Here is an 11,955-nt window from a genome sequence, read left to right as displayed (position 1 = left end):
TGGAGAGTCGCAATCCAAAACTAAAATTAATAAATAAAGACAAAAGGAGTGTTAAATTAATAGACGTAAGATTCAATGGCTGGTCACAAAGCCGAAGGGCTAGGCCCCCAGATCCAGGCTGCTGCTGCTGCTGCTGATTGGGCTCTGGCTCTGGCTCATAAAGGTCAAGAATAAAGAATTAATTAGCCCATGGAGTGGAGCATAATCTTTTAGATCCATCTCAAGATATTTTATTTTAGAAACATTTTCTAATGGGTTTTTTAACCTGTTTTTGTCAGGTGCTGGTTAACAGAAATCTGCCCAATCCACAGCTCCCACGCAGCTGCCTGCGCTCATCTATGGAAATCTTGCCCCGGTGGTTTGCTATCTGCCGTCAGTAAATGACTGTTGATGGATTGGCGTAAAACCAGTCTTGAGATAGAGGCATATTTTTGATAGTTGTATTTAAATTCAATCAATCGCATTACATCAGTGATCACAAGTACATTCCCCGACATCTATTTACAATGACGTCTGTGTTTTAGTGGAATACTAAGATGAAAATTTATAATAAAAGAAAGATAAACAGATTCTGCTCTCCTCAAACAATATTCATAAAGAGGGAAGCCCATCTGCGCACTCTGCAAACAATACCGTGAGCATGTTAGAGATTGTTGTTACGATAAAACAATCACTTCCAATCACAAAAACTATGACCGTCCATGTCGTTTTCCGTTGACCGCTTCTGTGATTCATCACACAAGTTAAGAGGCAAAGAACTACCAACACCAATCAAGAGGGAATCGTTCCTTAGTTAAGAGGTCAGCACTCAGAAACAAAGCAAAGATAGATGGTCTGATGACAGCAACAAACTGAGAGAGTCCGCTCAAGGAAAGAACCACACTTTGATGAAGATTGCCAAGGCCATTTGCAAGAAAAATGCAGCTACTACCAGAACCGAAAGATCGTTTCCATCGATATAGGACCTCAAGTTCAAAGTAACAAAACTTGCTGAGGCAGCACCAGAAAGGAGTATGATGAACCATCGCAGAATTTCAACCGGGATGAGCAACAGAAACTGGAAAAGAAAAGAGATGTAAGAACCATGCAGTTATATTGCCCATAAAATGGATCGTTGCACTAATAAAACCCATGCAAGTCCTCTGAAAATGAAAACGTCTAGTCTAAGGCAACAGTATTCTTTCGTAGTCATTGCTTTCTTCTTGCATGCTCCTTACAATATCTACTAAGCTATGAACCAGAAATTCAAAATATATGAAAATAAATGAAGTAAAAAAGAAACTGAAGTACCAAAGTAAAAATATAAAAAAAAATTCAAATTCTGCAGAGTCATGTATGAAATTATGTTGAATGGATAAAAGAGAACAGAACTGCAGTGAAGATTCCAGAAGCTTACAGATGCCAGAATAAAAATGAACAGAGAGTATCCCCACAAGCACCAAAATCTTATGAGGTTAGAATTTGACCCCAAGTACTGAAGCGAAAAGTAAAATGCCGTGGGAACCACAATCGCATAACCATAAACAGACCCTGCCGCCACATTCACATAGCTGACATCAAAGCTCCATGCAGCTCCGTGATCACTTTGTTTTTGCATGAGGAAGGTCGCGCAGTTTCCAAATGCCGCAAGGACAAAGACCAATGTAGTGGTGACCCACACAAGCCCATATCTAAGTCATAGCAAAATTCAATAAAAAGGAGTTTGATAATCCATTTAGTTTCAAAAACAAGATATCCATATAGATTCTTGAATGAACAGATTGAGGCGCATAAACTTGAAAAAGAAAAAAGACACCAAAAGGTAGGCGTTCAAAATCTCACAGATAATCCCATAATCATCAGAGAAACAGAGAAATTATTAAGGTTAAGAGAGGGAAAAAAAAAAAAAAAAACTTACAGATCAGGGTTTGCATCGATCTTGCTAGAAAAATCTCCACCAATGGGATACAAGGAACTAATCAATCTATTCATGACAGTGTCTGTATCCACATTAAAATATTGAGTGTAAGATGATACACTAAACATTCCCTTCCAGTTACTTGATGGTTGCGGCTGAGGATCTGCACATAAATAAATGTTGTCAATTGTATGGTTCACCAAAAGAAAAGAATCAACCCCGTATAAAAATGCATGTTTGATATAGATTGGATCTTCAGGAGCCTTATAACGTCGCAGTTGGTTTTCTTTCTAATATCCAAAAACCTGCTATCTTTTCTGTGTCTAAGGGGGGTTTGAAACTAAAAGGTGGCTTCAACCTTCAATATCCAAGCATTTTACAAAAACCTTTGGATTAGGTCCAAGAGCCTTGTACCGCAGTAATAAATAAATGTCAAAACATCTAGTAGTAACGATATACAACATTTTCACTCGATAATCAAAAGATAACAAGAAAGGAAAATCTCAGACACAAAGGCAATGATTAATAAGTTGAAACAACGAAAAACACATCTCAATCCCATATAAGTTAATGTTTTGCTTTCAGTATGTCCAAAACTAGCTAGAAGGGGAAATAAATTAATTAGATCAAACAAAGAACCACATGTACGATGGAAAAAAATGTCACATTAAATAGTTAGAAGATCTATAGAAGTAAATATAAAAACCCTAGTTGAGAGAAGCAATGGAAAATCAGAACGAATGATCTCTAATCATTATTTTCACTAATTGCACTCCTATCATAACACTATCGTATAGCCATTGGGAGTACATGACAAGCATTACCATTTGGACTTTCAAGAGTTTGATAACCTCTCCCTCTGTCCCTTCCATTAGTTGGAGGGAATGTCTGCATACTTGCTTCTGGTGCTGCATATAATTAAGAAGCCATTCCTCAGAGATAATTATGTGAAATGAAACAGTGAAATAGATCAATTTTTTGAATGCGACTTATTAATGAAACAGAAAGTGAAATAAGATTACTAAGAAGAAGGTACTGGAATCCGTTCTTACTTTTATGGTCTGTGCCGTCTTTCTCTTCATTGATTACAGCCTATTGATCCACCAAAAAAAGGATACATAAAAATATTAGACAAAGGAGCTTTGAAAACGAAGACAGGGATAAAGAAAGTCATAAATTTCAAACTCCAAACAGAACATGATAACATTTCAACACACATAGATTCAAGGTGCAACCAAAAAATAATTACAAATAATCCAACATACAAAAAAACAGTAGCATATTAGGAACCGCAGCTAAAACTTGCATTACTTGGTATCAGAGGAGTGCTATCGTTGATTATAAAGCATAAAATAGGGGTAACATTGAATCTCCCTTCTCACCAAAACGCATTTATAACCATCTAAATCCAGGAGGAACAAAATCTAGCCAGCTCTATATTTATTCAAGCTCTTCAAAAATCCAGCCCAGAAAAACTAGATGGCGGTTGAACATAGCCACTACAAACAAACACGCCAACTGCCAGATATATTGCAAGAGGCATCATTCAGAAGACGCAACAGGAAGTAGCAAACATATTTCCCTACTAAATAAAATAGATACTGCTCTCATATTCAATAACTATTCATGAATGTTCATTATTTAGGTGCTACCAACGGCGGAAAATATCAAAGTAAACAATAATTTCCTGATAAGACTCCATACTAATTAGCAAAGAAAAACCTCGGTGGTCCCAAACGAATAGTCTTCCATTTTCCTTTTACTTGCGATGAATTCTGAAAGCAGCATAACATACACGCGGGAAGCAACCAAACCAAGCACTTTCCAGCTTATTCATTATATTAAAATGCAAGTAAACAAAAAAAATGTAATGAAAAAATCGCAACCGATCACATTGCGAAGCAGATCAATCATCGCGAAGAATGACCCAGACATTCAATACTTCCCAATACAAATAGCATCAATCAAAGGTCAACTTGAGAAGTAGATAAAATAAAAGAAGCAAGCAAAGGCGTCTGGAAAGTGCGTACAGGGACTGAGCCAAGCAAATGGCTAGTGGGGAGATTTATGTAAGTCTCGTCCATGGAGAAAGCAATCAAGCACCAAAAGAAGAAAACGGCGAAATACCGAAAGGAAGAGGAAAAGTGAAACTGTTAGGTGGCCTCAGAAATTCATCGAAGGTACGAATCGACGGGAGATTGACTAAGATGGAATCCTCAGGCTTTGAGCCCTAATGTTGGTCGTTTCTTCGCTTGGAAGGACAACTCACGGAGACACGGTCACAGAGGACAGTGACGGCACCTGTGCAACGTTGAAGATGGACTTTGCACAGTGGATCATGCATAAACCACGTGCCATCTTTTGCCGCCGATCGGGTGCACGTTTGAGAACCCTTTACACACGTTCTGGAACAAATGGGCTGGAAATGGGCCCGCAGCGTTATAATGACCCTCTTCAGCCTTTTCGACCCTCCTTCGGAAAATGAAAAAAATTGAAGATGGTGAAAATTGTATTGTCTGAGCCCGGGTTCGAACCGAACCCGGGGACCTTTAGTGTGTGAGACTAATGTGATAACCAACTACACGACCCAGACAAGTCGGTAAGTTTCACCGGGATAATAAACATAATTTAAATAAATTGTGCGTTCTAAAATAAAATTAGAAAGTGATATGTCTGAGCCCGGGTTCGAACCAGGGACCTCTAGTGTGTGAGACTAGCGTGATAACCAACTACACCACCCAGACAAGATGTCAAGTTAATGCCAGTACATTAAATTCATATGCTCCAAACTAAATTACGAAATCAAAAAATGTCTGAGCCCGGGTTCGAACCGGGGACCTCTAGTGTGTGAGACTAGCGTGATAACCAACTACACCACCCAGACACGTTGATGACGTCTTATGCAGTGTGTTTATCAAATATTAATTCTTGCTTGACCTTTATATTATATTTTTATTTTAGATAATAATGTAAATAGCATGTGCTCTTTTCCATTGGAAAAGTATTTTTGTAATTTCCTGTGAGTTTCTCCCTTTTCATTTACAAACCAATAAACAAATAAATGTCTCATCAACTGGGATTAACCTTTTTTACCTTTTTTTTTTTTTTTTTTTTTTGTCAAAAGCTTACATACCGTTTATATCAAGTGCTGAAGATCTGTTTTCATCCTCCTTTGGGCGAGCCATGTAATGATTTATAAGTTAGCTATGAGAAATCTATGACATTATGATCTTAGCTTAGCAATTGGCATGCATTTTTTCTCTTCAAGACGGAGGTTCAAACCTACTCCATACACTAACCAAGTCCACATCCATGGTCCACTTCGAAATGAAATTCTGATGTTATTGAGAAATCAAACCAAAAATCCTAGCGAAGAAGAGTGGAAGTCCAAATATTGTCAGTAAAACTGTGAACTTCTTCAACAAGATGATATCAAAAGAAGCCTACAACTCAGCAGTTAAGATGACATATTCAGGGTATGATTATACTCTCTATGAGAATGCTCAAATGAGTTACATTACACACATCTATTAGCAAGTTTTCATATTTCAGTGGAGTGGACTGGACGGGGATGCTAAAAAGGAAACTTGGAACTGCACCCAAAAACCTCACAGAAATGCATCTAGTATCTCTGCTAAATGAATACACTTAGTGATTATATAAGGCTAAGAGATACAATATTCCTTTGGCTGAGCTGAAAATCATATTTCTGTACACGTTCAAAAAAAAAGCAACAAAAAGAAAAGAAAAAAAAAACATTCACCTGCGCGGAGAGCAACAAAATGGCCAAATGCACGCTGAAACAAAGACAAATCCCAACTGTAAACATGTAAAACTCCTAGGATCCAAGCAAATCTCGAAGCTGCTGGTTTTCTTTCCTTAGAGACTTCACCTCTTTTATCAGCTCAGCTTGATTTTCCAAAATGGAACTCGTCACACTAGACATTTCTATCTGTGCAAAGATTTCGGGATATGAAATAAATGAGACAAAACACTATCAAAAGGAAAACCCTGTGTCTGGTATGGTGGTACATGAATAAAGTACCTCCTGCATATGAAATTGTCTCAGAATCTCTATATGAAGGTTCCTCATGTCGTCATGTATGGATCTCTGAAAGGAGTCGAGAGTTTCTTCCAAAGTCCGTTGAAAAAGCTGAAGTGTAAACGAATTTCCTTGTTGAGCATCTGGCTGCAATGCCTTTTGTGGTTGCAACGATCCTCCCTGCCACAAATAGTAACATCAGGGACCATCATTTTCCATTTCAAGTAGACAACACTTCATGCAAGAATGATTAAAAAGCACAGGAACTAGTGCATAGAATAAGAAGTCCAAGTCAAACACAACATATAAAAATATTTAATTCGGAAGAGTATTCATACGTTCATTGCTGGAAGAATTCCCGACTCCGCGACAGATAATGTATCAAATTTAGATAAGTTATTCAAAACCTCTTCCCTAGTCTCTGAACCCATTTTCTTTGTTTTCGGTGAGCCCACTGGAAGCCCGTCACTGAAAGATGAAGTAGTGCTTAACCTCTCTGCATATGTAGAAAATCTACGAGGCAGGGTCATAGTTGTGTTCCACGGTGAATCTGGGTTGCTCAGTCCAACGGTTCCTCTGGTACCAAGAGACAAAGATGCAGCAGTAGTAGATAAGTGTTCAGGAATTGACAGTGAAACCTCCTGCGAGGTTACCTCCTTTGTGCGCAAATTTGGGTAGCTGAAATTCAAATTAGTCAAGGAAGTGATGCTGCTTTGGCTAACTGATGAGGAGGGATCTTGTAATCCAGAAATCAATGAACTTGATGTCTGACTACTTGAGCTTGAGCTTGAAGCCAACATCCCAAAACGTGACGGTAAAGTCATCGGCTGCCTCAGTTGGGCAAATTTATCAGATAATTTCTCACCACCCCAAGCTTCTGGAGGAGTAATAGATGAGTCTTCACTCTTAGAATTTAGGGTAGAAGTAGGAGAAGAGCCCAACGGTCCTGAAGAAGACCGAGAATCGTCCTGCCAAAAAATCAAGTATAAGTGATTAAAATCACCATTTCTCATGCTGTGCAACTGACCCCGAAGGAAAGCTCTCGCCAGAATTTATTTGTTCAATCAAAAGAGCCTGAAATCATTAACCTCATATGTGAAGAATAAACACGTACTTCTCAATATGCGGCTAACAAGTATCATCATATTCACATTGTACAACTAGTTTTTAACACAACATTATATCGTGTTAAAAAGGGTTGGAGTGGCTAATACATGTTGATCAAGGGCACATTACGCGAACTAAAGTATCCTTGCTTCTTAGGAAACAATTATCAATTGGTTTAAATCTATTATAACATGTAGCTCTTCTGTTAATTTTGTCTTGAGCATTTGGTCTACCACCATAGAGATGAATGTGTGATCAAGAAATCTATATAACATAATTTCTATCACTTCGTGAGTAAATATGATACCAGAACCTAAGGTTGTATCTTAACAATCAGCACTATGAATGTCTAGCCTCCATATCTCCGAGCTATAAAGCAACAGAGATTGCTGAAAGGTGATCTAGAATTCTGAGTATGACCAAGCACAATGGGCAGTGATTATGGCACAGTACAAGTGCATCTTGCATAGAAAGATCTTTCTTTTCTTAGATATGAAAAACAACATGCAGCTAGGAGAATAGGAACACCTGTTTGGATGATGAAGATTTCCAATGAAATATTGGATGATCACCTGCCCCATCCTCAATAGAAGAGAACCTCCTATTTGATGAAGGAAACAACATAGATAGAGGTTTCTTGTCAAATGGATGGTCCTTCTTCAGTCCATTTTGATCATCCCACAGCTTATCTAGTGACGGTGTGATTGGCTGAACATCCACAAGAGGAGAAAAAACCTCCATATCATCCTTGAAGTTGTAACTGGAGCGAGGAGCATGTAATCTGGCTAAGCTTCCCAATGGCCACAAATGGCTACGATGTGGTGTTTCCTCTGCCGTTGTGAATGTGCTGGAAGTTTCGGCCAGTGAAGCTTCAAAAGTTGGACCTGAACGGCCAGGATTCCGAGAACTGGATATTGTAGTAGACATAGGAATGGTTGATGTAGTCACAGAAGGAAGTGGGTCAGGCATGAGAATTGAGTCTTCAATGGCACCTCCCAAAAGAGCAACCTCAGCAGTGCAATTGCCTTCATTTACAATTACAGGTTTTAACCTCTGCCATGATAAACTTGTAACTGCCTGGATTGTACTGCAAATAATTAGTAAACCTAGCATGCAATCAATACTGCTTACAAATGATAGTGATAATGAGATTGGGCTAGAGTGGTTTGAACTTAATAAGCTAACGAACAAACGAAAATCATTTCAACGGCTATTTCCAATTTCTCCTAACATCATACGTGTTGCACAGATAAAAAGAAAGAAAAAAAAATCCAATGATGGGAAAAAAAAAAAAAATTTGAAATTGATGAACAAAATTTATGATTCATGAACCTACAGCCCGCAATGTAGCATAAGAGTAAAAAAAAAAAATCCAGCAGAGAGGCACCAACTTTGGGAGCAGACAAGAATTCTGTAAAACACTGAAGGAATACCTCTGAACTACTAAAAGCACGAAGAACAATGTAAGGCTCTGGTTTCCCACGGACATCATAGAAAACAACACGTCCATTGCTTGTTCCAGCAGCAAGTATCAAACCATCATCTCTGAAAGCCATTGATGAGAAGGGTGCCTCATAAGCAATGAAAGAAGATGGTCTCCTTGATCCTGAGTCGTAAGAATACAATTTCTTATCCATTCCAACACTAGCAAGAGTCTGTAATAAGAAGAAATAATTTGAATGATTTTACTCGTATGGACAAACCTCTGACCCTAAGAAGTTTTTTGCTTCCACTTGTCAATAAAATTCTAAAATATACTTGAGCAAGGTATCACTGATCAATCATGAATACGAATGAGACCTTATCATTAGATGGTGAGAAGCCAATACCAGCAGTTGGTGCAGAATGTTGTTTCTGCCAAGAAACCTAAACAAAAGCAGAAATATGCAACTCCATTATTCCAACTTAACTTACGAAATAAAGGCTACTGTGAAACATAAAGAACAGAATGAAATATTAAGTCCATATTATAACATGTCAACACCGGAAAATAGTGAAATAAAGTGAGGCGGGCCACATTAAATTAAGGCAATGGATTATGGTTGGAACATTTAAACAGAATTTCTATTTAGTACCAGAAGGCAAGTAGATGGTTTTAAAAGGTCCTTCATACTTCCAAGTACTGAATGGAAGATTTCAAAAATACTGAGTAGTTATCCATTAACAAACGTCGGCCACAATCTGGTAATTTAAATGACAAATAGTCTTGCCACACCCAAAAAAAAAAAAATCAAGGCAATGGAAATTTCATTTTTGTCCCCCTGATCTATTCAGGAGTTGAACAGGTAGGTTTAAAGATCTCCAGGAAAAAATTCCCAACTGATAGCAATAGAAACCATAAATCAAATGGAATATATCCATCACTATTGAAGGCTTACAGCGGAAACTAAGGTAGTTCAAATGTCTTAAAACATGAAATGTCCTCCAAATCAGTTTGTTTACACTTAAGGGTAAGTAACAAGCCATGCTATTGCTACAACAAGATAGTCGAGCCAAACCTTAGGGTTGCGTCCAGTTGTATCCCATAGATGTACAGTTCCATCATCACCTGCAGTCACCAAAAGGTGTCTGCTAATACGAGAATAGTCAAGCACCCTCAATACCTGGTCTTAAGAGCCATCAGAAAAAACAATTAATTGGAAAATCAGATCATCAAACTCTTATAATCTTAAATATTAACCAGGATGCAATAACTTCGACAACCTGTTCATTAGGGTCTTTAAGTTCAGTAGCCCTTGCACCAGATGCAAGATTGTGAAGTATAAGATCCCCACTAAGACTGATTGAAGCAAGGTGCTCATCTTTGCAATTGTACATAGCACCTGTTATAGTATTGGTGTGTCCTCTCAACCATTTTATACATCGTTTTCTCTGCAAATCCCATATTCTAACAACATGACCACTCCCTCCAGTACACATGTACCTGGATACCTTGCTGCTGAAACTTATAGAAAATATAGATTCCTGAAGAAAAGTTTATCCATGCAGAAAGTAAACAATTAAACATCACTCGCCATACATCATTGGAAGATAAAACAAATTTGTACAGCATTAACGGGTGTTATGTTCAGAAACAAATTATTAAACCGTTTTCCTTGAGCTCCAAATATCCAAATAAAAAAGAAAGGAAGCGAAATAAGGTATTACTGAATTGAACAAGCAACTGACCTCTATGTTATCTCCACTGTCATTACCAGCAATTGGAATGGTCCCCATGCTCTGACCATTCTTACGCCACAAGGAGATCTTTTTATCGTCTCCGGCACTTGCCACAACCAAATCTACAAAAATTAAAACCCAGTTGAATCGAGAGAAAACAGAACCTCCATCTCGATGCTAAAATATTAAAATATATAAAAATCAAAATCTAAAATGCTAACAAAAGCAACGGTCCACAACTCACTGAGGTCCTAAAAACTTCAATTCATACGAAAACAAAAAACAAAACTTCCATTTCTATAAAAACGCAACTGCATAACTCAAGAAAAGTGATTGGGATACAGGAAATGTTGGAAATTAGACCAAGTCCTCGCACCAAGAAACTCTAAAGACAAAAATCCAATACGGGGTGATTCGAGTGGGAGAGGAAGAATCTAAGCGACTCACTGGTATGATTCCACTTCACTGAATTGACTTGATAACCCGGCGAAGGAGTGTAGCTCAAAGTGCACGGATCGCCCAGATCGTTGGAATGAACAGAGACATCAAAAAGTTTAACAGTATCTCCAGCACTTGCAGCCAGTAATGCCATTGATGGATCCCCCGAATTCATGACTGGTCTCTGCAAAACGAAGCTTTTGGAACAGAATGCAGAGGAGCCACCAACCCCTCGATTACCCAAAAAAAAAATTACCAAGAATATAGAAGAAGTCGGAAATTACTATTCTCGGGAGGGAAGGGGATAGAGAATATGAAGAAGAACGGAAAGGCGAAATGGAAGAGGATTCTCACATGGTTGTTTATCTTTTTCACTGGACTGAAACCCTTTTTCCCATTCCTTTTTTATTATTGTTTTCCCCTCTTTTTGCCCTTCTCGCGAAGGAGAAACCCTACCAGGAGACGCCGGGAAGAGAGAGAGAGAGGGATGCAAATTTAAATGCTCGACTATTAAATGGCGCCATTCTAATACAAAACTTCTTTTATTTTTTATTTTTTATTCTTTTTTTTCCTACTTGACATGTAATTCATGTCTTATTAATTACACATATACTTGAGGTCGTTTAGAGAAGGAAACGAATTTTTTTTTATAAGGGCCTAGAAACCTCTTCATAACATACCCGTTTTAAATTTATATTTAACAAACTAAAACTTAAGTGGATAATATCTGGTTTCAGAACCGGGGACTTAAGGTGTTACAAATAGTATCATATTCTAATATTGGTTGGTGTGCCAATGAGGACGCTAGGTCCTCCCCAAGGGAATGATATGAAATCTCACATCAATTACAATATCCTCCCCAAGGGAATGATATGAAATCTCACATCAATTACAGTATCTGCTAACGGAGGGCTTAGGTCATTACAAATAATATAAGAGTTCGACATTGGGTGTTGTGCCATGAGGACGTTGGTCACGGTGGGCTTTGAGTATCATGTTGTATGAATTGAAACAGTTCATGTGGTATTGAATTGGAATCTGTTCTACTTCCCCCTGTGCTACTTGAGAATTAGTCGGGAAGAGTTTGTCTGAAACTAACGAAGTAGAGACATTGATGTTAGAACTGTTTAGCAGGCTTGATCAAAGGTATTCGCATACAGGACTCTATCTTAAACTTTGCAACTGAATTCATCAACCTTCCATTTTTTCTATCATGAAAGGTTCTCTACCATAGCTGTGGATCTGCAACCTGTAAGCATTATGAAATGAAGAGGAAAGCTTCGGGTTTGTGTAAACAGTTTTCATAATACAG

General features: G+C 38.1%; 2 protein-coding genes and 2 non-coding genes across 5 annotated transcripts; all 4 read right to left on the bottom strand.

The window, feature by feature from the left end:
• Positions 1-412: 412 nt before the first annotated feature.
• On the bottom strand, positions 413-4,297 carry LOC111808867 (uncharacterized). The gene is made up of 6 exons (XM_023695084.2): positions 3,928-4,297; positions 2,950-2,989; positions 2,722-2,805; positions 1,898-2,060; positions 1,397-1,670; positions 413-1,057 (listed from the first exon to the last, which is right to left on the bottom strand). The coding sequence occupies exons 1-6, from the start codon at positions 3,979-3,981 to the stop codon at positions 866-868; spliced, it is 807 nt and encodes a 268-aa protein (XP_023550852.2). The 5' UTR covers positions 3,982-4,297; the 3' UTR covers positions 413-865.
• A 270-nt stretch (positions 4,298-4,567) lies between these two features.
• TRNAV-CAC (transfer RNA valine (anticodon CAC)) lies at positions 4,568-4,641 on the bottom strand. Its single transcript has one exon. It is a non-coding gene; the product is annotated as a tRNA-Val (tRNA).
• Positions 4,642-4,707: 66 nt separating this feature from the next.
• TRNAV-CAC (transfer RNA valine (anticodon CAC)) lies at positions 4,708-4,781 on the bottom strand. Its single transcript has one exon. It is a non-coding gene; the product is annotated as a tRNA-Val (tRNA).
• Positions 4,782-5,514: 733 nt separating this feature from the next.
• LOC111808863 (protein NEDD1) lies at positions 5,515-11,140 on the bottom strand. 2 transcript variants are annotated; one of them, XM_023695077.2, is made up of 11 exons: positions 10,998-11,140; positions 10,653-10,827; positions 10,215-10,327; positions 9,750-10,010; positions 9,545-9,649; positions 8,847-8,912; positions 8,480-8,701; positions 7,575-8,123; positions 6,278-6,907; positions 5,943-6,119; positions 5,515-5,849 (listed from the first exon to the last, which is right to left on the bottom strand). In XM_023695077.2, exons 2-11 carry the CDS (start codon positions 10,816-10,818, stop codon positions 5,736-5,738), a joined length of 2,403 nt encoding a protein of 800 aa, XP_023550845.2. In that variant the 5' UTR covers positions 10,819-10,827; positions 10,998-11,140; the 3' UTR covers positions 5,515-5,735. The 2 variants fall into 2 exon arrangements, with proteins under 2 accessions (XP_023550845.2, XP_023550844.2); XM_023695076.2 differs by having other exon boundaries at positions 10,653-11,132.
• Positions 11,141-11,955: the final 815 nt, after the last annotated feature.

Source organism: Cucurbita pepo, chromosome 13 (genome assembly GCF_057944985.1).
Source record: "Cucurbita pepo subsp. pepo isolate OVF chromosome 13, ASM5794498v1, whole genome shotgun sequence".
NCBI lineage: Eukaryota > Viridiplantae > Streptophyta > Magnoliopsida > Cucurbitales > Cucurbitaceae > Cucurbita > Cucurbita pepo.
Note: the sequence above shows the minus strand (reverse complement) of the source record. Positions and strands in the feature narration are given on the sequence as shown.

What these genes read in the sequence shown, in the direction of transcription:
- LOC111808867 (XM_023695084.2), bottom strand. Translation starts at nt 3,981, where the DNA reads ATGGACGAGACTTACATAAATCTCCCCACTAGCCATTTGCTTGGCTCA. An exon ending in AGACGGCACAGACCATAAAA is followed by an intron (nt 2,806 to 2,949) that starts GTAAGAACGGAT and finishes AATTATATGCAG; the next exon opens with CACCAGAAGCAAGTATGCAG. An exon ending in TCATTTTTATTCTGGCATCT is followed by an intron (nt 1,058 to 1,396) that starts GTAAGCTTCTGG and finishes TTTCTTTTCCAG; the next exon opens with TTTCTGTTGCTCATCCCGGT.
- LOC111808863 (XM_023695077.2), bottom strand. Translation starts at nt 10,818, where the DNA reads ATGAATTCGGGGGATCCATCAATGGCATTACTGGCTGCAAGTGCTGGA. An exon ending in TTAAAGACCCTAATGAACAG is followed by an intron (nt 9,650 to 9,749) that starts GTTGTCGAAGTT and finishes TCTTAAGACCAG; the next exon opens with GTATTGAGGGTGCTTGACTA. An exon ending in AATCTTCATCATCCAAACAG is followed by an intron (nt 6,908 to 7,574) that starts GTGTTCCTATTC and finishes ATTTTTTGGCAG; the next exon opens with GACGATTCTCGGTCTTCTTC.